At 42.1% G+C, this 26921-nt stretch overlaps 1 protein-coding gene across 3 annotated transcripts in view; it reads left to right on the forward strand.

Annotated features, from left to right (window-relative positions):
* The window catches only part of RBPJ (recombination signal binding protein for immunoglobulin kappa J region), a 109155-nt gene that overhangs the window by 27206 nt on the left and 55028 nt on the right, over positions 1–26921 (forward strand). Inside the window, exons 2-3 of one of the 3 annotated variants that reach the window (XM_006260434.4) lie at positions 4658–4716; positions 5526–5616. The exons of 1 other annotated variant lie outside the window; for it this stretch is intronic. In XM_006260434.4, coding sequence (XP_006260496.1) covers positions 5564–5616 — 53 coding nt within the window. In that variant the 5' untranslated portion in view covers positions 4658–4716; positions 5526–5563. The remainder of the gene's footprint in view (positions 1–4657; positions 4717–5525; positions 5617–26921) is intronic. One more of the 3 variants, XM_059721616.1, reaches the window with a different exon arrangement.

Below are 26921 nucleotides of genomic sequence, written 5' to 3' on the forward strand. Positions count from 1 at the left end.
CGTCCAAGTCACTGATGAAGACATTAAAGAGAATCAGTCCAAGGACCAAACCCTGCGGGACCCCACTGCCCACACCCTTCCAGGTCGAAACCGACCCATCCACCACAACTCTCTGGGTGCGACTCTCCAGCCAATTCGCCACCCACCGGACTGTGTAGTCATCCAAGTCACAGCCTCTTAACTTGTTCACCAGTATGGGGTGGGATACCATATCAAAGGCCTTCCTGAAGTCTAAGTATACGACATCCACCCCTCCTCGTGTGTCCAGGCATTTCGTAAGCTGGTCATAAAAAGAGACTAGATTGGTCAGGCACGATCTGCATGCCACAAACCCATGCTGATTTCCCCTCAGCATAATTTGTCCTGCCGGGCTCTCACAAATGTGTGCCTTGATCATTTTTTCAAAGACTTTACCAAGGATGGAGGTGAGACCATTTGAGAAAATTACCCTTTTCTCCTATGTTGTTGACTTCACAGCCCTATTTGAGAAACAGAAACTTTTCTTTTGCAACACAGCTATATATATAAGAGATTTAAGAACTGAGGAGTGTCAGAAGCATAAGTAATGATGTACAGAGTACATGACCTGATAGAAGCATCATGAAGTAGCCTCCAGGAGGGCTGTAGATATGATTAACTCTGCTTATTTATCAAAGGCAGTAGGTGCTGTGTATACCTAATAAGTGCACCTGATAATTGAATTATTCCTCAGCAGGTGCAGAGAGTTGTCAGCTCTGGGAGCTGTTGTTTTCCAGGTGTAGAATGATTCATTTGGAAATAGAGGAGTATGTAATTGGTTTTTATGGTAATTTAGATCCTAACAAGAAATGGGGTAGGAGCTCATAAATAAGGAAAGAAGAGGGAGAAAGAAATGTAAGAAGAGAGGCATAAAACTAACTGCTAATGATATGCTATCTAGTCGGTGTTGCAAAAGAAGAAACACTTCCTCCCTCTCTAACTCCCAAGCTAATAAAAAAGTTAATTTATATTGAACATTGTGATTTTTGTCATCATTGGTGATATCTACCTAATATGGCCAGTTCTGAAATGAATACACTTCACCTGTTTCTTCTGATTAACAAGATTATGCAAATAAGGGACAGAGAAATTACAAAGGCAATCCTAAATTGCTCCAGTCTCCCCCAGCACATCTGTGCAGCCTGAACTGATTATGGTCTTTTCTGTTCTTCTTTCATTTTGCTTTCGAGTCCTCATCTACTCTAATGTAATACTTTGGTTCACAAAAATCTACTGGCTTAGCTCTTGAGAGTTTTCCTATTTAAGGGTTTTTGAGAAGGCTCTAAGTAGGGTGAGATTTACTCTCCAGCAGTTACTACTTTACTTTTCAAAAGTTTTGTGAACATTTCTTATCTGTAGTATCTTGTAAGATATGAAGCTTATAAAGGATCTGATGGAAGAAACTGCTTACTTCCTAGCATTTGTGCACAGTGGCAGGATTCCCCAATAATATCAAAGGTGGTAATGCTTCTATTTATCATGGGAATTGTTTTTTCTATTCTGTTTTCCCACCATGACCACCACTTCCTTCTGCACTAACATGCACACATAGTAAGGTTGGAAGGTTGTAAAAGCTACATAGATGCATTCTAAAACTGACTGAATATTCTCCAATACAGTTTCCTGGGTCTTTCATTGAAACCTTCAGAATTTATATTTGCCTGTATAGCAGTCCATTTTTTTTTTAAGTGTGGTTGAAGTGTTGTAGCTGTGATGGTTCAGGAAATAAGTGCAAAGCAAGGAGTTATTTGGTAATATCTTTTATTAGGCTATCTGTATAGTTAGGAGAGATGTTAAACAAGCTTTCAGGCACAAAGACCTCAGGAAGGTCACTTTGTGCCTGTAACCTTGTCTAACGTCTCTCCCAACTATGCAGTTGGTCCAACAGAGATAGCACTAAAAAAAACCCCCTTGCTTCCCACGTATTTTAAAAGGTATTTTAGATATAATTGTTTGGATTGGAGGAAAACAGAATTACTAACTGCCTACTAACTTTTCTGTTTGGTAACTAGTTCTGTATTTTTAAGAGTTTTACATAGATCAGCATGACAGTGTTTTATTTTTTCCACTTGGAGGTCTAGTTGTCCTTTCAATTTATGGTCATAGTGAGGAAAGTAAATGCAAAAATTGCATATTTATATTTGACACATCTTCTGTTTATGTATTCAAAGTTACCCTCTTCTCTAAGTGGCAGAAGAACTTTATTTTCATCATTGCAGAAATATAAAATAATCTGGTTTTGCTCTTGGTCTTAATTAACACAGCCGTAAAATAAATACCGGCTGCAAACACTGCATTCTATATAATCAAGATATCAGAAAGAACAGATTGTCTTTCAAAGTTTAGGTTGTATTTGCAGTGCAGACTGCTGAAAAAGTCTTAATTTTCAGATTTTAGACTTTCATAGCTATTTGTACAAGATAGAATTGTATTTTCGTTTTATCTCGATTTTACCCTATTATGTATGAAATTCAAGGCTTCATCACTGCAAAATGCGCTGATTATTTCTGTAGTCATTTTTACATATTCTTTTTTTCTTATTGTACTGGGGATGTGTTTACCTCTCTTGAGCTCGTTCTTGGCAGACTACATCTCCCTACTTTTAAAAGAATAATCTTTCATATTTTGAACTTTTTTTTTTACTGTTCTGCTATTTCAATACACCTACAGATGGAAAAAGCTTATAATTTAGGACTGAAGTATCATTAAAGACTAATATTATTACACTATATATAAGTATGATAAATATCACAATAAATGTTAGCATATTTTGCTGCTATACAGGTTTGTAATTCCCATCCCTCAAACACATATCGCCATCTGGTAGGAAATCAGCAAAGCAATGCATAGCCAAGCAAATCACTATAACATTGGAATAAATACTGTTACAGCTAAAATACTCTTCATTTCTAATAGCATATATTTTAATAATGCTCAGGAAATTACTACTAGAAGAAGTTCCCCTCAAAACTCAATACTCAATTTCTTCCTTAATCTTTAATAGTTTATTAAAAGTACAATAAAATCCTAAATTTTATAGAATGGTCCCAGCTTTTCATGGTATAGAACTGTAGTGACAAAAAATCATTAGGAAACTCTCTTATACCTACAGCCTTCTCCTTCTGTAGCTGAGTTGTTTTTTTTTATTTTTATTTGTATTTGTTTTTTATTTCCTTCACATGTCCTTCTCTTTTGAACTGGTACAAGATTTTTCTGTCTCCTTAATTTGAAATTATAGCAAGAACTTTACTTTTGTGGTAGTTTCCCTGCTGTGCGACTGTTGGTGAGGAAAAGAGCACAGAACGATTACTGTGCCTTGAAAGTTGAACAGTGGCTACAACTCTCTCAGCATTCCAGCGCCTTGGAAGGGTCTTTAAGAATTGCAGAAGTTCTAAGAAAAATACGTATTTTCATTATTCTGTTTATAAACCATTTGGGTAAATGAAGTTTGCTGGTCTTTTAAATGACAAGCAAAGATTTCTTAGGGTGATAGCTTTTATTGTGCCAATTATGTAGTTGGGATAAAGTTAGACAAGCTTTGAATGCAAGACATTGTTTGTTGGTCTCTTAAGAACATTCCTTCTTTGTAGAGGCACCCTTGCAAGTTCACTTTGGTCCCTTTACCACTTCCCTGCTGACTCATTCACAATTTCTGTTATAGTATGCAGTTTTGGCATTGCATGGAATGCTGGCAATTCAAAAAAGACCCGTTATGCTTCAGGATTTTGTGATTCATGTGAGACTGCTTCCATGTGATGCAAATTTAGGGTTTTTTTCCTTCCACTTCAGAGTTGGAAGGTGTATTTAAGGACCAGAATCTCTGTTCTTTAAATGTGGTAGAAGTTTGGGACTCGGAACAGAATTGTAGGCAGTACATTATAGAGGACAATCTCACATTGGCAGGAAAATGGCCTAATTAGCCAAACAGTTCTGTTCCATTTCTAATTTCTCTCAGTTTGTGGATTCTAAAGAGTTGAGCCATGGAAGCAAAAAAAAAAAAAAAAAAAAAAAAAGCAAAGCAGAACAGGTTTATTTAAAATAAATTACCACTTCATAGAGTTTACATTTTTCTGCTTTTGTCTGAAACTAACTGCAGTTATTCAAAGTTGCTTTAAAAATATCCCCATCTTAATTAAGGGTGTCTGCTCCTCTTTAATGGTCATACTTTGATCCATTGAAAATACATTTTTACTCTGATTAGCATTACAGGGTAAATATAGCTGTGGGAAAGTGAGTAGGATTATTTTCTGAGAAATAATTCAATTGCAGTGTGTGTTCACTGGTGGTGATGCACAAGTGAGAGAATGGAGCTTGGCTTTGAGATCCCAGGTTAAAGTTTTGCTGGTATAGCAGTTAGAAAAAAATCCTATTCTTGTAAATTGAATAACTAGACAGTTACTTTAAGCCAGAAATATGGTTCTCTATGATATTTTAGAGTTATGTTTGGATTATAACCAAACATTAAAAGTTTACTAATCATTTAACTGGCTAATTTTTGTCAACGGTTTATATGATTTTTACTACTTGCCAACTGTTGTTTCTTCCTCTTTTGGTGGATAAAGATATTTCTGACTAGAGCCTTACATTGCACATTCCCAATGCAATCACAATAGCTGAGCCAAATTATATTGTGTTTTAGGGACTGAGATTCTGTTGGCATGCTGATTTTTCAAGCTGATATCTGTTTCAGTTGATGAGGTAAGTGTCTGAAAATCTGCAGTTTGCACTCCAGATTTGAGCCAACCTTATGTATATTTATTAGATATTGATTCAAAAAGCAGTAGCATATCATCTTAAAGGGCTCTATAAAAATCGCTCCTATTATAACTATGTGATACTGGTTTTTCTGTTTTAAAATCTTTGACAGTGCCATCTTGCACATAGGATAACTACAGTGAAAGTTGGCTGCATGAAAAGCATCTTCATTTTTATGGTCACACACAGTAATCCCTTAGAAAATCTGTATCATTACTGACTTGCTTTCTGGATTGATTATTTTTTGTGCATGGCACAATTGCAGGGGTTTTAAATGCATTAAAATGTTATCCATTTCAGATTGGGTTGTACATTTTTGATTCTTTAAGAGTAGATAGTGATTTAATGATATTTACTAGCTGAGGCTTTTTTTTCCAGAATCAAAACTGCTGTTTTATACACACATGAGCTTGTTTACTCCTGCAAGCTCTTTGAATAAATCGGTTAACTTTTAATCTGAACAGAGATGCTGCTTTCAAATCCAGTTGCATTTGCTGCTGTTTCCTTTCTATAGGATTTGGAAAAAGAGGAGGACAATAATGTAAGAAACGTGGGAGGATGAAAGAGGGGTCAGAAAAGGGAGAGGGAGTTTCTAATTGAACCAGTGACTACCAGCAAGAGGGAGTGACTAAGTGAAACAGAGCTTTTGTATTGTATTTGTCAGTAATAGACCTGGTAAAATGCCAAATGTGTATATAGTGCTGTACAGTGGAGGCTTGTTCCAAACAAGTAACATGTTCCCCTTTCCGAAGGACTTGCTTTCTGAAGTAGACTGGAGCAGTTCAGGATCATGCAATATAAAGATGTGATGGTGCATGGTCAGTGGAATCTGTTCTGGAGCAGGTAGGTTTTAAGAATTTTTTTTTTGAAAGGCAACGAAGAAATGTTCTCTCTGAATAAAAGCTGTTTTGTTCTGTCACCTCTCAGCTTCTCAAACCAGAGGGGCAATAGGCCATCTGCTTCCTCCAGCACCTCGGGGAAGAGCAACCAAAGGGGTATTGTACTGGGGGTAGGAGTGGCCAGCTGTGGTTTGCTGTGTGCAGCATTATATTGGTTTTTAGATATATTGGGAGCCTTTTAGTTCTTGCCTCTGATTTTATAAGTTGGACAAAACATACCAGAGCAGTGGTAGAAGAGGGTTGTGGAGGCAGCTGTTCACTGCATGGCGGGGAAGACAAGCCCCTTCTACGAAGGACTGAGGTTTACCAACAACGTTCTGCCTCTGTATTGTGTATTTGTTTTTTGTCTGTCTTGCCTAATTGGAGGTTAAGCTCTTGAGGACAGAGACTGCTTCTACATATGCTTATATGGCCTCCAGCATAATGCGGCCTTGATCCCAAATGGGCTCTCTAAGCACTACTAGCATACAAACAAATGTGAGAAGTGGGATGGTAATCTGTAATGATTTCATTAGTCATGTATGCATGTCTTGGCTGAGGCATGATGGTGACTTGGTGAACTGTTGGTTTTGCTGACTGATAAGCACATGCCCTGAAGGTTGCACTTGCAAAACCTGTGGTGGAGGGACAGAACTCATTTTTTCCAAAGAACAGTTTCCTTGCCTTAGATTTGCAATACTGAGAAGAGAGAGCCTTTCAGATGCACAGTGGTTGTGCAGGCTGGCAGCATTACCAGGTGATGGTTTTTTTTGTTTTGTGTTTTTCCTTTGTTTATTTTTTGTTACATGGTATCTACTAACATTTTTTAAACAGACAGCACTGTTTCATCTTTTGTAACTATGGTGCAGTATTGAATCCTCATCACTTTCAGTAGTTCCACATCTTAAGTAAAACTGAGCAGCTGTAACAGCAATATTTTTATTGAGGAAATGACATAAAAGCCACTTCCATGACCATGTTTAAGTGTGAGGAAGTAACAGAAGACATTTAAAACATTTAGGATGTAAGGAAGAGGAGGAATAAATTTGGGACTCCTGCTGCTTTCTTTAGGGAGTCTCTCAGGGCATGAAGTTAGAAACTTTCAAAGCCTTTGTTAAGTAAGGCTGCAGTGGTGTCAAAGGCCAAAGCCTCAAAAATTCTGATTATCAATAAAAGTTAAGGGGGATGGTTGGTACTGAAATTATGTGCACTGAAAACTTCTGGATGCCTAATTTATAGAATCTCAGGAATTGGAGATGTGAAAGATATTTATATTTCAATTAAAAATCAAAACATGGAGATTTAGGTATATAATCTATTAATTAGGGTGGGTTTTTTTAGATTTCTTTAGATCCCTTAATTCCTGCAGCAATTTGAAAAAAAAAAAATCTACTGTAATTTTTAAAAACTTCTTTAGTTGTTTTATTTTATTTTTTTTTAAACCTATAGTTTGGCTTCTGTAAGTTGCAGACTTTAGCTTTGGGAAAACCTATAATGCCACCTGCTCAATTCCTATTTTAAAATCAGGGTCCCAACTTCCTATACACGTTATTTAACAGTTCTTGACAACTGTTTCAGCTGTCATAGATGTAACTGAAAATGCTCTATTTCACTGGGAATTGTATAAGACCCTCTCGTCAATACTCAGCATGAACCCCTTCCACTCCATTTTGAAAAATAAGGGAAATTGGCATGTTAAAAACTTGTAAAGGTTGCCTCTTAAATCTCGCACTCCATCCACGACAACAAACAAATAATAACAACTATATGACTCAATGACTAATGTTAAATATGCATTTTCTAAAAGTTACTGGGTGAAATTCTGTGGTTTCTGTTAGACAAAAGGTAAACTGAGATGAGTCTAATGGTCCCTGCTGGCTCTAGTATCTGCAAAAACCACTTGTGAATATAGATCCAATGAATGGAAAAATTGCTTTGTATACATGGATAAAGTAATCTTCTACGGGGGGGGGGGTTGTTTTGCCTTTGTTTATTATCATATTACTGCATGGGAAGACTACTTTTGCTCTGGTAATACACGGACAGTAATCTCACCCATGTTAATGGTTACTTGGGCTGTCTTGGTCATATAGGCACAGGAAAAGATATATTTGATGATTTAATTAGGTGAACAGCATAGAAAAATTTAGGCCATGTACAAACGCTCATTTCAGGCAGTAGAAAATTTCCACTGCTAGAAATGATTCTGGGAGAGGGAACAGTATACCTGTTCATTCTGCAAGTGCTCCCTCTCCACTACTGCTTTCATCTCCCCCAGATCAGGTGATCCTAGTCTGGGGAAAGCTTGGGCTGCTCCAGTCTTCCCATTCCTAGGGGACTAGAGCAGTGGGGCAAAGCCCACTTCTCACCCTGGTGACTCTGGAAGAAGCAGGCAGAGAGCTTGCAATGTTATTCCTCCACTTGGCTCCTGGTGTCCAGGATCTGAGTGGGTAGAGCAGGGGGAAAAATCCTCACCTGCTCCACACACCTGGGACTCCCAGGTGTGAGGAGCAGGAGAGGGCTTTGTCCTGCTACCCCTGAGAGAGCCTCCCCAAGCCTCATTCCCAGTCCATCTGGCTTCCCTTCCTCTTCTAGCTGACTTGAGAAGGGCTGGGGAGGACTAGGTGAAGCAGACAGAGGACAACACTGCTCCCTGACCTTGGCTCCCAATAGCTGCAAGCCAAGCAGAAGGAGCAGCAGGGCAAAGGCCCTGTCTTCTCACACTGGGAACTGATGTGAGAAACAGGGGGGAGAACAGCTAGTGGGTGTTCTTCCTTTCCTCTCCTGGTTGACCCTGGTCTGTGGAAGATATGGGGGCCTTTCTTCTGTCTCCATTTTGCTGCTGCTGGGGAAAAGTTTGAAGATGTTCAGTCTCCAGGGAGAAATTCTCCTGGGAGTGATTTCTACTCGTTTGCCAGGCATTTTTTCCCAGAATGGCCATTTTTGCTCCAGGAGAATTAACTTGAATATCTGCACTGAATAACTTTCAGTGGTGGGAGAACAGTGATTCTCCCTGTAGAGACTGAACATCTGTACACAGCCTTACTAAGATTGTTTTTTCATTCCTGTCACCATGGTATTTCGTTGCTTAAGTGATGTGTCTGTTTGAATATACAAATCTGCACATACAGAGCTAGTGTATCTATGGGCCCAAAGAACTTAAAATCTTACCCCATAATTGATATTCTAACATTGAAGTATAATGGAAGGAAAATGAGGAAGATTTTTCGCAAAGTTATTGTCATATATTGGCTTTGACAAATTCAAAATGTTTCTAGTCATGTCTGTAGATATCTTTGACACCTTAAAGTTGTGCATTAAAAAATGATGCACCTTACCTCAGTTTGCAGACTGCTAGCAATGTGTAGGGTTTGCAGAAATAAAAAAGGAAGATTCAGATTTTCATCTGCTAAAAATAGATGCTAATATCTGCTTTCACATGTATATATAAAAAAAAGAAAAAGCTAGATTTAAAGTTTTGGTAAGCTTGATATCAAAATTAATATTTGGTTTCCCATTATGTGTTGAAATTTATTTATTCAGTTTAGAATACATATAACAAATTTACCTAGATGTTACTTTTTTGCAAGATGCTATTTTTTTTTAGCCTCTTGAGTATATTTCAGTTCTCAACTCAGTATTATCATGAATTTAATGTTTGGTTTATTTCTAGAGCGTAAATTAATATTTGAGGAGCCAAGAAATAGAACAGAACTGTTCTGACATGCTGTCCCATTCCAGATTATTCTTTTCTTAGCCAATTTTCATTCCATAAGATGGTGTACCATCCAGATCTGCAGGTTGCGACTTCCTAGAACTCTGTGCTTTTTATTAACATCCAAATATCTTTCACGCCCTAGTCCACTATTTGTCATCCTGCTTTTTTAATAAAAAATATTATCATTTGAAAGGCACTCTGCTCACTGCTTGGTAGACGCATCTTGCCTGTGAGTGAGGAAAAGAAAGAAAAGTAATAATATGCAAAAGGGAAGAAACCATTCTCTCTGATTAAAGAAGGATGCAGTTTTTGTTCAAGCTGTATTTCAGTTAACTATTGAAAGTTCATGTTTATCTCCTCCATAAAAGTTTCTTAAATATAAAGCTGTTTTGGAGAACTGTAAATATTTCACTCTTGTATATTGCAGCAGCAGCGTGTTAAGCATCATTTATAAAAGTTCTTCTTGTAAAGAACATAGTATTAATGTAAGCATGAACATGTAGTATCAAGGGTTATCAATAGACAAGAAGACTGACAACATAGCAGCATATAATATATAATATAGCTTTTATTTCTGTAGACCCATCTTGATTATGGCATCATTGCATTAGCTGCTGGACAAACATACTGGAAAACCTACTGCGTGCCCAGAAGTCTAGCAGTCTAAAAGATCATCTGTCATTTACAAGTTGTGGGAGAATGATAAAACATACAAACACAGGCTGACGTTTGTTCTCAGCTTGTTCTTTTTATGAAATAGAAGCTTTCCTCTAGTTGCTCTTCAATCAGTATAAAGCTACGTATATATGTTGTTTTACAAAATTAACTGGTGCTTCATGTGCTGTTCATGTCCTGGTGCTTCATGTGCTGGCTGGTGCATAGGGGAGCAGCATCTGGAGACAGGAGCAGACAGCCCAGGACTTCCTGTTCCCCCGTTTCTGCACACTGCAGAGCTGCCATGCTGAGGTACCCAGCATCCCAGCCAACTGCTCCCCTCTGCAGAGCCCCTGTGCGGAGGCACTTAGAGACAGGGGAGGAGGCAGCCCTGCCTTTACATGTGGTGCCTGCCTCAGCTGCTTTGGAAGTATGCCACATGGGGTGCCCACTCGAGCCTGTCTGGGATCCGTGCCTGCACACATGCAGCTATGGCAGCCATGTACAGCACGCATCCCAGGCTGGCTGGAGTTGGATGTTCTGTGTGGCATGTGTCCCAGAGCAGGTACCAAGTGGCTCAGTCTGGCCAGGGTGGCCACCATGTACAGCGCAGCTGCTGCTGGCTGGATTGCGCCACTTATTCCAACCACTCTGGCACCTGTACCTCATGCAGTATGGATCCCAGACTGTTAGAGCAGCTGTTAGATCATGTATGCTGGGGAGGGAAAAAAGGAAGGGGAGGTGGGGTCTGTGAGCCTGATCCAGTCTGTTTACCAGCCTTGTGCATTGGGTGTACACTAGGGGTGCACCAATAAAGATTTCCTTGGCCGATACAAATAGCCAATTATTAACCAACAGTATCAGTCAATACTGATCCAATAACTGATTTACAGGAATGGAACAGGGCAGTGTGGATAATAACTCAAAAAGAAATTCTTAGTTTTGTATATTGTGGAGGGGTGTGGGTGGGAGTGTGTGTGAGGGGGGTTGTGAGGGCGTGGCTGTGTGTGCAGGGGGCCTTAGGGCATGTTGGGGGCAGCGTGTGGGTGTGTGGCATTTGTGGGGGGTGTGAGACACCCCCCCCCCCGCCCCCATGGGTCAGCAGCAGCAGGCAGGGCACTCGGGGCACAGCTCCGGCCCACACTGTACATCGCAGTGAGGGGCAGCACTCCCTGCCACTCAAGTGCAGCCCCTGCATTCACTGGGCATGGGAGAGAAGCCCCAGGTGCTGGAGCCATCTGCCTTCCCCACTGGGTCTGCGCAACATGGGAGGGAAGCCCTAGGCACCTTCCCTTGTGGGGTGGGGAAGGCCCTCAGCTTCAGTGCATGGGGCTTCCCTCCCATGCCTGGTGAGTGCAGGAGCTGCGCCTGAGTGGCAGGGAGTGCCAGCAATACAGATGGCCCAGTAGAAGCTGCGCCCCCTGCTGTGATGTGCAGCACTGGCCAGAGCTGTGCTCTGCCAGGCACCTGTGCCCTGAGCACCCTGCCTGCTGCTACTGCTGCCACTACTTGCCAGGGTTGTACGCCAAGAGGAGAGTGTGTGTGTGGGGGGGTCCCCCCATCCCCCCCACTCTCCCTCACCTGCACGCTGCCCAGCCAAGCTTCGTGCTGCTGCCCCTCATGGCACGGGCTCTGCTGCTGCCAGCCCCAGGCTCATGCTTTGCGCTTCCCCCCCACAGCTCCAGCTCTGCCTCTGCTCCTTCCCTACCTGCTGCCTGGACCCAGGAGGAGACTGGGGAAACAAAGCAGGTCTCCAGGGGCTGCAGCAGCCCCTTTCGGAAGCTGGCTGGGCTGCCCCCTTTTACCCATGAGGGTGGGAGTGAGGCACAACAGGGTATGTTTGGGGCTGTGTGTACATGTGGGTGCCTTACTCCCACCTTTGTGGGTGGAAGGACTGGACAGAGCACAATTTGTTGGTGGGCACGGCGGGCTGCATGAAACTGCTTGGTGGGCTGGATGCAGCCCACAGGACGTATTTTGCCTACCCTGGCATAGTGCATATAATAGAGGCAATTGCGTAATAGCTCAAAATGAAGTCTTACTCATATTTATTATATGGGGAGGTGGGGTAGGGGGGTATAGGTGGCATTTGTGTGGGATGCATATGGGGGGGTGTGGGGTTTGTGTGGGTATAGTGGGGTGTGTGGTTGGGGTGTGGGTTGTTTATGGGTACAGGTGGGTGTGAGAGGGGTCTGTGTGGGGTGTGTGTGTGTGGGGGGGGGAGTATGGTGGGGTGTGTGGGAGGGTGTTGGGTGTTTTTGTGGTATGATGGGTGGTGGGATGTAGGGCATGTGTGTGTGTGGCTGAGGTGTGTATGAGGGTGTTAGGGGATCTGTGTGTATGATGGGTTGTGTAGCTGGGGTGGATGGGTTGAGTGTCCACGTGGAAGGGGGGTTCTCTTGTGGCTTATGAAAAGATGCTTGAATCCTCTGAAATATTCTGTATCATGAACATTTTTTCCCTTATACAAGGCCAGTTCAAACCAACTTTTATTTTTGAATATGTTTTACTACTAAAATGTAGATATGTTAGAAAAAAGAATTGTCAAGGGCCTTGAGAGTCACCTAGTGTGGTGGTTTTTAACTTTTTTTTGTTCGTGGACCCGTAAAAAATTTTGAATGGTGGTGCAGACCCCTTTGAATTGTAAGTGTGGGTAATCACATACTTTTGATTGATCATGGTTATCTTTTGTGGACTCTTTAGACATAGTCTGTGGACTCCCAAAGGTTGAAAAGCACTCATCTAGTGTAATGATTCTCAACTATGGTGTTACAGCATCCTGGGATGCATTAAGATCCTTTAAAGGGTGCAGTGCCGCACAACATTAACACTGTTAGGAAATGATTCTCCAGATAAACCCAAAGATTTCAAATAGGAATCTGTAGTGTTAAAAATGTTTTGACCTTTTCTGTGGTCTTTCTAAACTCTTTGCAACAGAAGAATTACTTTCTTATTTTTTCTGTAGTCAAAAATGAGTGAGAATAAGCTGGTATTTTTTTGAGGGGTACCTCAAGCCTAAAAAGGTTGAGACCCACTGATCTAGTGTGCTCTCCTGCCTTCACTATAGCTGAGCTATCACTGGCATATGCTTGTCTAGCCTAGGGATGTCCAGTTTATTTGGTCTCATGGGCTGGATGACCATCCTTCAGTGGCAGGGTGGTGGCTTCAATTCCCACCTACCTCCTACCATTTTTGTTGTACTCTATGATCCTCTTCAGTGGTTCATACTTTTTTAAAATGGGGTGCCTAAAACTGGACACAGTGTTAAGTAATGGAAGAATTACTTCTTGCATGTGTCTCTATATGGTATTTGCTTTCTTGTTCCTTGCCCCTCAATTCTTTTAACTCGGGCATTGTTGACTCACGTTCATTTTGAGTCATTGTAACTCCAAGATCTTTTTCTGCAAAATCAGTAGTTCTCCCTTTTGGTTACTTGTACATATGTGTAGTACTTTACTTTTCTCTTTATTGAACTGCATCCTGTTTATTTAATAACATTTATGTAGTGTATCAAAATTAGCTTGAACTCTAATCTTACCCTCCAAAATGCTTGTAGATCCCTCCCAGTTTAATATCATCTGCAGATTTAGTAATACTTCTCATTACTCAGTATTATTCAGTCCCTTTTACAACATAGGGAAATGCACTTCCCATTGATTTAATTAGGCTGTCAACAACACTTTTTGCTTGTGCCTGAAATTTAGTTCTAGTGCAAAATGCTTAGTGTGAACTTCACGTCATAGGGATCTTTATAGAACATCCTGGCAGGATGTGAACAGTGGGGTCCCCCAGGCCTCGGTCCTGGGGCCTACACCGTTCAACATCTTCATCAGCAACTTGGACAAGGGGGTGGAAAACACATTGTCCAAGTTTGCTGATGACATCAAGATGTGGGGAGAGGTAGGCACGCTCCAAGGGAGAGAGAGGCTGCAATTAGACTTAGACTACAGAGGTGGGCGGATGGTAATAGGATGGGGTTCAATGTAGATAAATGCAGGGTGCTGCACCTGGGGAGAAGGAATCCACAGCATGCATACAAGCTGGGGAGCTGCCCCCTTGTGAGCACAGTGGTGGAAAGGGATCTTGGAGTCATTATTGACTCCAAGGTGAACATTAGCTGCCAATGCCAGACCGCAGCCAGCAAAGCCAACCGCACCTTGTTGTGCATCCAAAGATGCATCTCAAGCCAGTCCAGAGAGGTGATGCTCCCCTTCTATGTGACATTGGTCCGGCCTCAGCTGGAGTACTGCGTCCAGTTCTGGGCACCGCACTTTAAGAAGTATGTGGCCTGCCTTGAGAGGGTTCAGAGGAGGGCCACACGCTTGTTTGGAGGACAATAGGGCAGGCCCTATGAGGAGAGGCTGAGGGACCTGAACCAGTTCAGCCTCAGCAAGCGGAGGCTGAGGGGGGATTTGGTGGCTGTCTACAAGTTCATTAGGGGAGATTAGCAGCAAACAGGAAGAGCCCTATTCTCCCCAGCAGTGCCTGGGGTGACGAGGAACAATGGCCAGAAGCTGCTAGAGAATAGGTTCAGGTTAGAGATTAGGAGGCACTATTTTACTGTTAGGGTAGCTAGGATCTGGAACCAACTTCCTAGGGAAGTGGTCCTTGCTCCTACCTTGGGTAAATTCAAAAAGAGGTTGGATGAACACCTGTCTGGGGTCATGTGACCCCAGCATGTGCTCCAACCAGTGACGGGGGATTAGACTAGACGATCTGTTCAGGTCCCTTCTGACCCCTAACTACTATGAAACTGTGAGTGAGTTGTGGTGCAAAAATTACCTATTGAGCACACATGCACAAATTTTATATGAAAAATAAAGTTTATAAAATGAGGGCGTCTTTACACATGCTCCGGAGGTGGAGGGGCACTTTAATTAGAGTGGTTCTGAGAGCTGCTCTAATAAAAGCTCCCTGGGCATCTTGTGTATTGGCATCCCCATGCTTCAAAATGGTAGCAGAAGTGATTTATCTAAAGCTTGTCAAATGAGCTTTAGTTAAAGCCACCTCCATCGTCATTTTGAAGCAGGGGGACACCAATGCATGAGAAGTGGAGGCTGGCTGGAGTGCAGTAATTACCACACTCCAGCAGACTTGATTAATCGAGTCTGCTCTGATGCACTGTATTTGGAGTGTGTCGGAACAGCCTCCCAGCTCTTGTACAGGCAACCTAAGATAAATTGGGAAATGTCAGGGTCAAGATTACCTGTATAATCTTAGTAAGACTTCCTTGTATATATGCATAATAACATAATTATTGCAGGATTGCACACTCATTTTCATAGGTCCTCTGCCTTATTTAGAGTATAATATTTACTTCACTGAATAGGTGGTCTGTTTTTTTCTGTTTTAGTATCACAGAATTCAAAAATCTAAAAAAATAATTTCTTCCATGGCTTTTCTGTAGTGCTTATCAGCAGCACTTGTGAAATTAATAGGTAATATTCCCGTTTAACAATTTGGGAAATGAAGCACAGAGAAGGCTTAGTGCTTGTACGGATCAGATCCTGTCAGGCATGCAGAATGCATAACAAATAAGTAGTAACCGCCTGTAGAATATTTGGCTTGAGCAACATCCCATGGAAATCCATGGCAGAGGCAGGAATACAGTCCGGTGCTTCATGACAGTAGTCAACTACCTTAATTGTGAGACTGACCCCTTTACACGCTGCCTTATTTACCACAGTCTTTCTACTCTGAAACGCATGAAGCATTGGTCCTGTAAACATTAGCGGTCTTCACTATTCAGTCCTGATTCATCCCCAGACTCCTATCTGTCCTATAGACTCAGTGAGGTATGGTCCTGTGGAAAAATAGTAAATCTTAATACCTATGAGTTTGGAAGGAGGAGACGGGAAAAGGTGCACAGGCAACTGAGAAGGGGAGGGTTTACTTTGAAGCTTCATGGTTGTTTGTTTTTACAAATTTGGGTTTATGTGATTTTTCTTGGATTTTAAAAGGACAGTAGAACCATAAACCGTCTCACGTAGCATTATAATATTCACAGCCAAACAAATCTGCATGGCTGAAACTTTTGGATTAATCCACTCTGCTACTAGGGTAATGGGATCAAATGTACTAGTTGTTATCCTCTCTGTCAACAGCATTGGACGCAGATGAGAAACTTCTGCTAGTGATTTTCACAGATCAGACTTTTCTGCTTTCCATCTTCAACTTCTCCACTTCTCAGTTATGTCTTTTCTGCATACTTGGCTCCTTTTTCCAGTCTCCATTCAGACTTGTTATCCCATTCCCAGTTCCTTTCCCCTTCATTCCCACTAGTAGCCTAATTCCCTCTCTGGGTTCCTCATTCATTTCCAGTGTACTGCTTCCCCATTCTCCTTGTCACAGTCTCTTTGCCCAGCAAGTCCCACTTCATTCTCTGTTGGCTTCTTTTTGGATTTATTTCTCTTTCTTTCTGTCGTTTCCTTCCTTCTGTCCTTCGTAGTTTTCAGTCCTAGTTGTCTTACCATCACAGTTGCAGTCTCGTCTTACTCGCTTTAAGACAGAGGTTCTCAACCAGGATGCTACAAGACCCTTTAAAGGATGTTGCACTACTGCTGCTGCCAGATGGAATTACTTCAGATACCTCTGTTTCCAGGAGATGTTCTGCAGGGTTGGACCAGGAAGTGGCTGCTGTAGGCAGGGGCCTGATACTGTAGCTCAGTCTAACCAGAGGTCCCAGTGATATAGCTAGAGTGGGCTAGGAGGGCATAAGCCCCTGGTGCTGATTTAGAGAGGGTGCCCCCCGGTCTCCTCTGTCCATTGATTTGTGCAGAGGGGTCTCCTTTGCTACTCCCAGAGCAGCAGGCTTTGGTTGAGACTGAGGCTGTGGCACACCTTCCATTTCCTTACTTGCCCAGGTCTCTGGCTTCTCTGTGCCAAAGGTGCTGCCAGCTCAATGGTACCATCGCCCCATTTCTTGGGCATCCTGTGGGATCCCTAACATCAGATCTATGAGTCTCTGTGTTGGTCAGGTAAAGGAAATGCCTGCTGTAGTTGCAGTACTCAAGGGCAAGGGGTGTCTTTTCTTTGTGCTTATATGTGTTTGTTACCTTTTATGCACTGTAATAAATTCATTTTTAAAAAGGGGTGCTACTAAATTTATAGAGGGATACTTTACATCTAAAAAGGTTGAAAACCACTGCTCTAGGGCTTGGTCTGTCTCTCTTTGTACTGCACACCTGATTCTGAATGCCTCAACTTTTGAGTTCTGCACCTGCTTTGCAGCATGTTGTCTGAGGTCAGCAGAGGGGTCATTCATAGCATAAGACAGTGCGGGCCAACTTTTTTGGCAGGCATGCCACACATCAAGCCCCATGCCCTCTCTGAGTGCCACTGCAATCCCTTTCCCCTGCCAGATCTGCTACTGCTCCCTGCCTTGGGCTCCATGCCCGATCTGCTGCTTTGCTTTCTCCTCCTTGCCCTATCTGTCACTGTGCTGCCTGCTCACTCCCAATCTGCCCCATGCCACCCACAGAGAGGCTGACTGTGCCATGTGTGCTGTAGATTTGCCTACCCCTGGCTTAGGAGATACAGCTATCTGCTGTCAGATCTGGTTCTACCCCAGTGCTGCAGCTAGTCTTGCTTAGACCAGTGTTTCCTGACCTTTTCCAGCCCAAAGTGTACTTACATTAATAAAAATTTTCTGCTGCACACCTGTTAAGGCATTCCCTATCCTCATACCTGTTGTAGCTCATTGCCATGGCAACATTCTGTGGCATACCTGTTAATTTCTGATGGCATACTTTTGTGCCACGACACACTGGTTGGGAAACACTGGCTTAGACCCTTCCTGGAACATACCTATGAGTATGGGATCTTTGGAAGATTTAACTGCTAAAATTTAAGTCTCAACTGAGTACGTGCAGAGCTTTCTCAAAGATGACACAAGATGGCAAAAGATCAATCAGTTGGCACTGTCACTCTTTGCAGAGCATGATGTATATGCCAATGAGTTCTTTGGCTGCTCAGTCCAATGTGTGAGTGACAGTCCTGCCCACAGATAGGGCACACTATGCACTAGCGATGCTCTACATCCAAGCAGCAGATTCTTTCCTCCTCTGACACCCATCATCACAAAACCTGATCCAGTCCACCTTGCAGTGCCTCGCTGATAAAATAAATGTTTCTGACAAAATGACCACCTTTGATAAATTTAAATTTTTCCCTGTAATTTAGAGGGTACACAAGCTGTTTAAAGAAAGGATCAGTGGAATTCAAAATGCACAAAAGTATATGATTTTTGTAGCCTTGGGCTTACCAAAATAATTTTGTCTGAAATTTTCCAAAAAAAAATTCTTAAAAAATGCAGGTATTTATATGTCGTATGGGAAAAGTTTTGCTCCAGTACATAATTTAGCAATTAAAAATGGTTGTATAATAGATCATATCAGATGATTTCAGTAAGGGTTGCACCACTCAAATACTATTGAGTGCCACTTACAAGTGTTACAAGACAGCGCCTTCATTAGTAGGGAATGTTACACTTCTGATGTAAAGGCACTCCAACAATATCAGGATATCTTGGGGGTGGAGAGGATGGGACCCAACTGTCCCCTTAAACCCAGACAGGGGCACAGGGGAATCTCCTTGCCCTGTAGCCCCAGCCTGCCAATGCTCAGTGCCACTTCAAGTACGTGAGTCCAATCCATCCCTCATCCTTCACAGGAGTAAGTCCTGATGGTGTAGTTATGGCTCCTGAACATGCTTTTCCCCCCTCATGTGGAACTGTATGAAGATCACTATGTGGCCAACTCACTGTGGTGCTGGTATTATTCTGGTAGGCTACATGTGTTGTACCCTTGCTTAATAAGTTGTGCTACCAGCTTTGCTCATAGAGAAGATGGAAACTGTTGAGTCTTGTGTGGCTGTGTCTCACAAAAATTCTCCACTGTCTGAATTGTAAGCAAGCTTTTCTTTTCTGGTTAGAAGCATCTCATGCTAGCTTCTAGCTTACAGTGTAGGTATTGCTACTGGTCTCCAGCTCCCATATTTTCTGGAGATCAAAAAATCCATTTATATAAAGGCCTGTCTTTTTGTTGTTATTTTGGGTTTTTTTAAACTACAGATTAGATTTTTTTAGCAGAAATAATTAATGCATTGTCTAGCTCTAACCATATCTTGGTGTAGTTGTTCATTTGTTCAGTCATAACTTAAATTTGATGGGCTGATCAAATGTAGCTGATAGATATATTGTGTATAGAAATAAAAAAATGGAAAGTGATTGATGGACTTTGTCCATCTGTCAGAAGTACTGACTGTGTCAGTGGGCATCATCGCAGCATGTGCATGGGAATTCATTTTTCTAAAGATACTGGCAATGACAGGCAAAGGGGAGGTCCTATAGACTCCAGAGACTGGAGGCAATAGAAAAAAATGTTGATTCTATAGTATAATATATGTGTTGAATTGCAAGTATATCCAGAAGTGTGGTGGTTCTCCAGTTTTAAAGAAAACATGGAAACGTATGGATTTTTTTTTTAATGTAGTATTTTTTTGCATTGCTGTAGTGGCATGGATCAGGATGGCATTCTGCTATGTGCCATACATAACAACAAAAAAAGAGAGTTCCTGAATAGGCATTTGATTAACTCAGGAAATCTTGCTTTAAAAAAATACTTCACATCGACTTAGGAATATTAGAGAAGATATTGAAAACTAGCTTAAATATTTTAAACCAAGTGGGAATGATAAACGAGAAAGAAAGTATTTGAATTGCTGGAGTGGATGTCTGTTCTTATTTGTCGTTTGTCGTAATGATGTGGAATAGAGAGTGATAGTAGTACGGCCACTTAAATTTACAAGACAGACAGTAGCATTAGCTAGGTTGGAAATGTCACACAATGAGATCTGGATAGATTAGAAATATAGGCATTAAATGAGATTCAATGTGAAAGAATGCATCGTACTGTATCTGAAATAGTAGGATGTATTTTTTCACATCCTACTAATCTGAGGGAAATAATCTGAAGCAGATGTTTTCATCAAGAAGACTTCTATAACTTAATGTTGAGAGACCTACTGAAGATATCAGGGGTAGATATGGGCAGATCTCTTCTAGAAGGTTTGCTGACATAACTAAACCATAAATAAATAATTGCAAGGTGGAAATACAAAGAAAAAGAGAATTAATCAGAGTTATGGGAAGAGAGAACCTAAGAGGGGGAGGAGAAGTTTAACTTGACTGTCAAGAGTAGGTTCCTAACTGAAAGTTGGGTATTAATTTCCCTTGGGGAAAGTGGTGCAAGCTCTACTGTGGTGTTGACAATGAAATTGAACAATACCCTACAAAATATGATGTAAGCAGGGTTCGTGAGCTGCATGATTTTTTGCAGTGATAGAATTTCCTCGTCAGACCATCTCTTGCAACAGAATTTTGCTCCAGAGCTCAGGATTTTATCTAAAAAGAAGAAGACCTCGTTTCCGTCTCAGTGTTGCAAAGAAAAAAATTCCAGTGGACTCCAGTCTTTCAGTGATGCAAACCTCCATCTGATTAAGTTATCAAACAAGTGCCTTCATGTTTTCTTTTATACAGGTCTTCTTGTTTAACAGGGGTTTTCCCATAAACATTTACAAAGCTACATCAGTGTTCTTTTTCAAATCTCTACTGTTTAGGATAACACTTTTAATGTTTCCCTATATACTTCTTCCTCTCTATCCGTCTCTTTTGTTTTATTGAATACACCATGAGCTCTTTGTGGTAGGGACCAGATTTTGTCTTCTGTTTGTGAGGCACCTATCACAATAGTCCTAATTCATGACTGGGGCTCCTAGGTCTAGGGCAATACAAACAATAAACAATAGTAGTAACTATGATTCATATATATATTGATGAAGAGTTATCTTCCTGGACCTCTAGATTGATTGATATAGTAACTGAAAAGTGTAGACTTCATTCTATTATCTATTTGGCAACCAAATTTAGTAATGAAATATCAGTCGTCAATACCAGGCACTGGGGAAATTATATTTTCTCCCTAGCATTTTATGCAATGTGCTTCTGCATTATCAATACAAATATCTTTGGAAAATTGTAATATTGTGGTCAGAGGAAACCAGATTTAACTTAATAAAAGGGATACTGCATTAATTCTTCTATCGTATTAAATATGATAATAAGTTGAGGTTTAGAAATGATTTGAAGTCATGGCAGCATTTCTAACCCACTGTAAAAGTGCCACAGAAAGAATGGCCTTCATGTATAGTGTAAGTTCACCTTGCCATGGAGTACAAGCAGTGTTTAAATTACAGATTTGCGCTGCATACTGTAATGGGACTTTTTCATCTTAAGTGTCTCTTGCTTCTAATTTTTGCAGTGAAAACAAGCCCTGAGTATTGACTTGAGTTATTTATAGTCCAGTTAGCCTCAATTAGTGTACCTCAACTGAGAACAGTAAGACTGCAGCTAATGTTAGAGGTGGCCACTGTTTACATTAGTAGTATGGAAGGTTTTGCCTTGCAGTCGCTGCAGATAGGGTAGACATGCAAGAGCTAGCTCTTTAAAATAAATACTCAGGTGCTGCTAGCACAATATCTTGAATAGTACGGCAGTCAGTATGGTCTGACCACTGGAGTATTTTCTCTTCTTGAGCGGATTTTGCAGCCTCCACTGAGTTGCATGCAGCTAAGGCTACACTGTTAATGGTATCTCAGATAGCTAGTCTAAAGCTAGCTCGGGTATGGCTGCATAAACTATAGTCACTGCATTATAGACATACTTGTTGTCTTCTCTTGCTCAGGTTAGAGCCACCATTCTGCTACACACCACCCAGGTACACAGAGTGTTTTAACCATGTGTATAGCTAAATCTGGGGCGTCTAGCTCATTGGACTCCTGTGGACCAGATGAATGGCCTGGGACTGGTCTGCAGGCTAGATGAGTGGTGTTAGGGCCCATGACAATATGGTGCCTAAGGATTGCCATGATTCCCCCTAGTGGCCACCTCTGTCCAGTCCAGCCCCTACTCAAATCTCCCGAGGTCTCAACCTGCTCACTTGCCTGCCAAGCCTTGATGTTAAAGAAAAGTAATGAGGGGAGGCTGTCCTTGGGGCTGATGGACATCCTTGGGGCATGTTCTTTCTCTCTTGTCTGTCTCTTGTCTTGCCCTCAGTGCCTGTGTCCTCAGGCCCCGCTGGCCTAGAGGGCTAGATTCATGGTATTCTTCTGCACTTAGAGCTACACCTCTGCCTCACAAAAGATACTAATTAACACTTCATCAGGGCAGTTTGCCCCGAGCGCAGTACTTGGCCTATTCAGGCCTCCAATCCCTTGTTCTGGCTTCAGCCTTCCCAGCTTTGGCCCCCTTTCTTTATCTGGGTCCCCCTTTAGCCTAGAACTACCTGGGTCCCCCTTTAGCCTGTGTAGGACCTCAACACTTTAGTGCTAGCTCTGTTTTGCCCTTAGGCTTTTGCTCTAGCCTTCGTGGTCTCAGGCCACCGCTCACCTTTGCTACTTGGGCTTTAACCTTCTGGGTTCCTGCCTGCCTGTGTCTGTGCCCAGCCCTGGCAAGACTCAAAATATCCATATGCCCCATGGGCACCCCTGTGGCCTTCTTGCTATCCCTTTTAGCCACACCTGGTCCGCTAATCTAAACTAGAACAAAAAAAGGGCAAGCATCTGCTTACAACAAAACTTTCTTCCCTTTCTTGGGGTAAAATAACACTTGGCCAGTCCTCTTACTGCTGGGCTCTCACCTCTCTGTCTCCAGGTGCTCCATGCCAGTCAAGGTCTCTTTGGCAGCTCTTCCCCTCCTGGGAGCTCTGTTCCCTCTGGAATGCTGGATTGGCCGCCCTTGCTCAAACTGCAGGGTTTGTAAGTGCCTTGGATCAGTCCCCTTCTAATTGGGTGTCTTTTTAGCTCCTGCACAGCTGTGCCTCTCTAGTCCTAATGTGCAGCCTGTCCTGCTTACTGACTGCAGCATGGCTTGACTGCCTGAAGCCCCTGGCTCATACCTGCCAGCATGTCTCTGTTATTTGTCTTGCCCATCAATGTGCAGATCACCTCTTTCCTGAGGTCTGCTTACCTCTGTCATCATTTTAGTCTCTTCTCTTCCCCTATCTAGTTAAAGGAGCCTTTGGTTTCCTGTTACAAGGCTGTATTTAGTGAACTTCAAAAACTGCCCCTGCATGTGGCATACAGTATGTACCATTGCTGGCCCCACGGGCCATATCTTTGATACCGCTGAGTTTTATAAGATTTGCAAAATGAATAGATTATCATCTAATGATTTGTACTTCAGCTTCTGCATTCCCACTGCATTTGTAGTTTGAACATCAGCAGAGTTTGAGCTTCAGCCCACCCAACAGCAACCAACTATATACAGGGGCATGCTCTGTGCAAAGAAAATAAGGTATTTGCTCTTAACAGGTGGCTGTGTATTCCATTCTGCCCTCAGATTTGGATCTTTGCCAAACTGTTGTTAAATTCCATTTTTCAGCCATAAATATGCTGTTTTCCTGCCATCAGACTATTTTGCACCAAACAGTTTGCTCAAACTGCAACCAGATGTGGCTATAGCCTCTTTTTTGGTGTGTGCTTTCACTACAAAGAGAGTGTGTTAGGTTACATAAATACTTGGTAAGAGGGCTGTCTTGAGTCATCAAGGTTTCTCTGGGATAGGCTTATAGCCTGGTGAAGGGCAAGTATGTGCATGTGCTGAGCAAATGGACCATGTCCACTGGCCAGGCGCTGACCTGTCCCACATGCAAAGCATGTGGGGATAGTCAGGCTTATGATACACCACACAACATCAGCTTCATGACATCTTCCTTGTTAGAGTGGCAAGGGTATAGAGCTGTCCTCCCTCTTAAAGGCTGTGTCAGCAGCTTGGGATCCGGAAAGGGAGTTTTACCCAGATTTCTTAAGTTCTTTCCAACAGCTGGTTGATTGCAACACCATTGAGTTTCCTGACATGAAACTGTAGAGTAAGTTTGCCTCGGTTGTGCTGCTGAGCATGTGGGTCCTTTTATGTTGTTAAGTACCATTATTTAAAAATAATGTATACAGAAGAGAAAGGGCTGTAGGTTGTAGCTCTGTTGGTCTAAGGACATAGACAGGCAAGGTTCTTTGGATGAATCTGATATCTTTTATTAGACCAACTTAAATAGTTGGAAAAAAATTTTAAGCATGCTTTTGGGTTTAAAAACCCATTGTCAGGTTGAGGAAGTTTCTGTAGAAATGAAAGGTTTTTAAACCCAAAAGCTTGCTTACTTTTTTTTCCCCCCAACTATTTAAGTTAGTCTAATAAAAGATATCAGATTCACCCAAAGAACCTTGTCTGCCTATAGAAGAGAAACCATCTCTGTAACCAGTTAGATACAGACAGAATCCAATCAAATTGTTTTCCCAAAGCATGTTAAAAATACTGAATTAAGTATTACAGTTCTATGTAACCAAAACACAATGTTGGCTTGTACATATACAGCCTTGGACTTTATAACCTGTTTGTAGTGAGAAAAGAAATGCTAGCTGGGACACTAAGGTTATCATCCATTGCTCTCTTTGGAAAGTGCCCTGATACAGTGGCGGTCATCTGCTTATGACCCTTTTGCTTAATGGGATTGAGACCACACAGTTATAGAAAAGCCACCTTTCAATTTAATAAATCATAACATGGATTTATGGAATAAACTGTAGTTTTATAACCAAAAAGGGGTTTATGTTTAACATTAGATAAAGAGCTCTTGGAGTTGGGAAGTTGTTTTGTTGGTCCTGAATCAGGTTTTATATGTTCAGATAAAGATTCTTATACCTATAAATAGTATAGGATCACATATTCCTTAAAATAAAGTCTAAGACTTGTACTTCAAATGGCAGACAGAAGTGTGGTCTTGTTATGTTGGGAGGATGCAGTGCAGGTAAAACATCAATTTTTCTGTGCTACAATTTCCATTTTGTAAAATGGACACAAATTTTTATTCTAGTTAGAATATTCAATGGGGTTTGTTTGCACAAGCGAGTTTGTTGTATATACTCAGATAGGTCCAAAACAGAGGTGTCACACACATGACCTGGATCTGGCCCAGGGAACTGTTCCATCTGGCCTGACACTAGTTTAGATAAGAAGTTGGGAGACCAGGCTAGTAGAACATGGCATGCTGACGAACTGTGGGTCCCTGGATCCTGATGGACATGGTTGTTGGCAGCAAGGAGTGGGTAAGGGCTGCACAGGCACAGTCCTTGTTTGCTCTACTACTGCTGCTGCCTCCAGGTCTCTGCTGCTGTCCCTGGAAGTTCCCTGCTGCCACCATACCTGCTGCAGTTGCCATGAGTCTAGCCCAGGAGGAGCCCCTGTGGTCTGGATCCAGTCTAGGGTCTGGGATGAATTTGACATCCCTGGTTTAAAATAACTTAGTGAAATCAATGCAGCTAACTTGAGCCTGTATACAGCTTTTTAAAACTGCAGTGTGTGGGTGCAGAAAGACAGCAGTTGTACCATTCTGAGAATATCACTGATTGGAAACTGGGTCACATTCGTCCTGACTCAGTTGTCTGCACACACATTGCTAAGAGTTCGAAGTAGAATGGTCACCTTTTATGCAGTGCCTTTGCATAAATAACCAGGGGTGATAGCGAGTACCCAGATCAATTGCAATTTTCTGCTCCCCCCTCTCACTAACTTTGACTTCAATAAAGACGTTTTCCTGCACTTTGCTGAAATCTGTGTAGTTCTACCCTCAGCGGGATTGGCTAGATGTATACGTAGGGCTTCTCTGTTCCCAGGGAGCTTGATGCTCTGGAGCTACCAAAACTTGTGCAACTTTTAAAGAGCATTTTTCCCCAAGCCACTCATTAGTTTACTTTAGTTCTTGGAAATTGACCATGGTTTGGTGCATCCCAGGCTGATTTGGGGTTGGAAGCGTGGCTGGGCAATGGGGGAGGGGAGCTGCCTGAACCCCTGCTGCTTTGTGTTTGGGCCTTAGAGGTTCAGGGGGCAGTTCTCTGCCACTTTCAAAACTGGTCAGTTTCCTTCCATTGGTGGCAGTTGACTGGGGTTCTGCAAGTCCCAGGCTTAGGATTGGGGGTAGATGTTGAGGAGTGATCAGGTGGTGAGTGGATGGCTGCCTGGGCTCCCACTTACATGTGGCTGGGGGTTCTAGAGCAGCTCTCACTTGCTTTTTTTTTAAAACCTAGTCAGTTTTCTTCCATTGGTAGCAGCAGAGTCCTTGGTCAGCCTCCAGGCACACAGAAGGAGGGGTCTAAGCTGTGTACCCACAGCCCCTGTGGTCATGTCCCACCTGCCATATCCCACCTACAAGTAAGCCTGTTCAGTTACCAGCAACAGAAAAAAATTAATCAGCTTTTTAAAAACAGCAGAGGGCTACCTCCAGAGGCCCTAGCCATGGACATTGTGGTCAAGTGCCGGCAATAGAATTTGGAGCAGCGGAGTTCTGGCTGCATAACAGAGCAGCCAGTTACTCTGTTGTTGGGGGAGGGAGGCTTGAGAAACAGTGCAGTGTGAGATGCCTGGCCGACCGTCCAGATGTGAGTCTTGAAAAAACTTGGGACTGTATCTGCCTATAATAGTGAACTGGTTCACAGAGAACTAATTCAAAATAATACCAGATTATCCAGCTGTACTTCTGAAACTGTTCAGGAGGTTCAGACCAGTCAAGAATGGCTTGTACACCTGGCCATTTGCAGTTTAAACTGTGTTTTTACATTTGTGTAAGGACCCCAGAGTCCCCACAAATTGTATACAGTTTTACCTCAGAAAAGTGTGTATAGACAAGGCCTTGGATTTGTTTGATGTAAGAACTCTTTGTTCCTTCATGGTAGCTTCCTAGTTAGCTTGCAGTGCAGTAGGATCCTGATCTTGATTTGGGCCTGTAAGTGCTAGTATAGTACAAATAAATATGATAGATTAATGGCTCCTCTGTTCAGAATATAGAGAGAGC

Source organism: Alligator mississippiensis, chromosome 2, assembly GCF_030867095.1.
Source record: "Alligator mississippiensis isolate rAllMis1 chromosome 2, rAllMis1, whole genome shotgun sequence".
Classification (NCBI taxonomy): domain Eukaryota; kingdom Metazoa; phylum Chordata; order Crocodylia; family Alligatoridae; genus Alligator; species Alligator mississippiensis.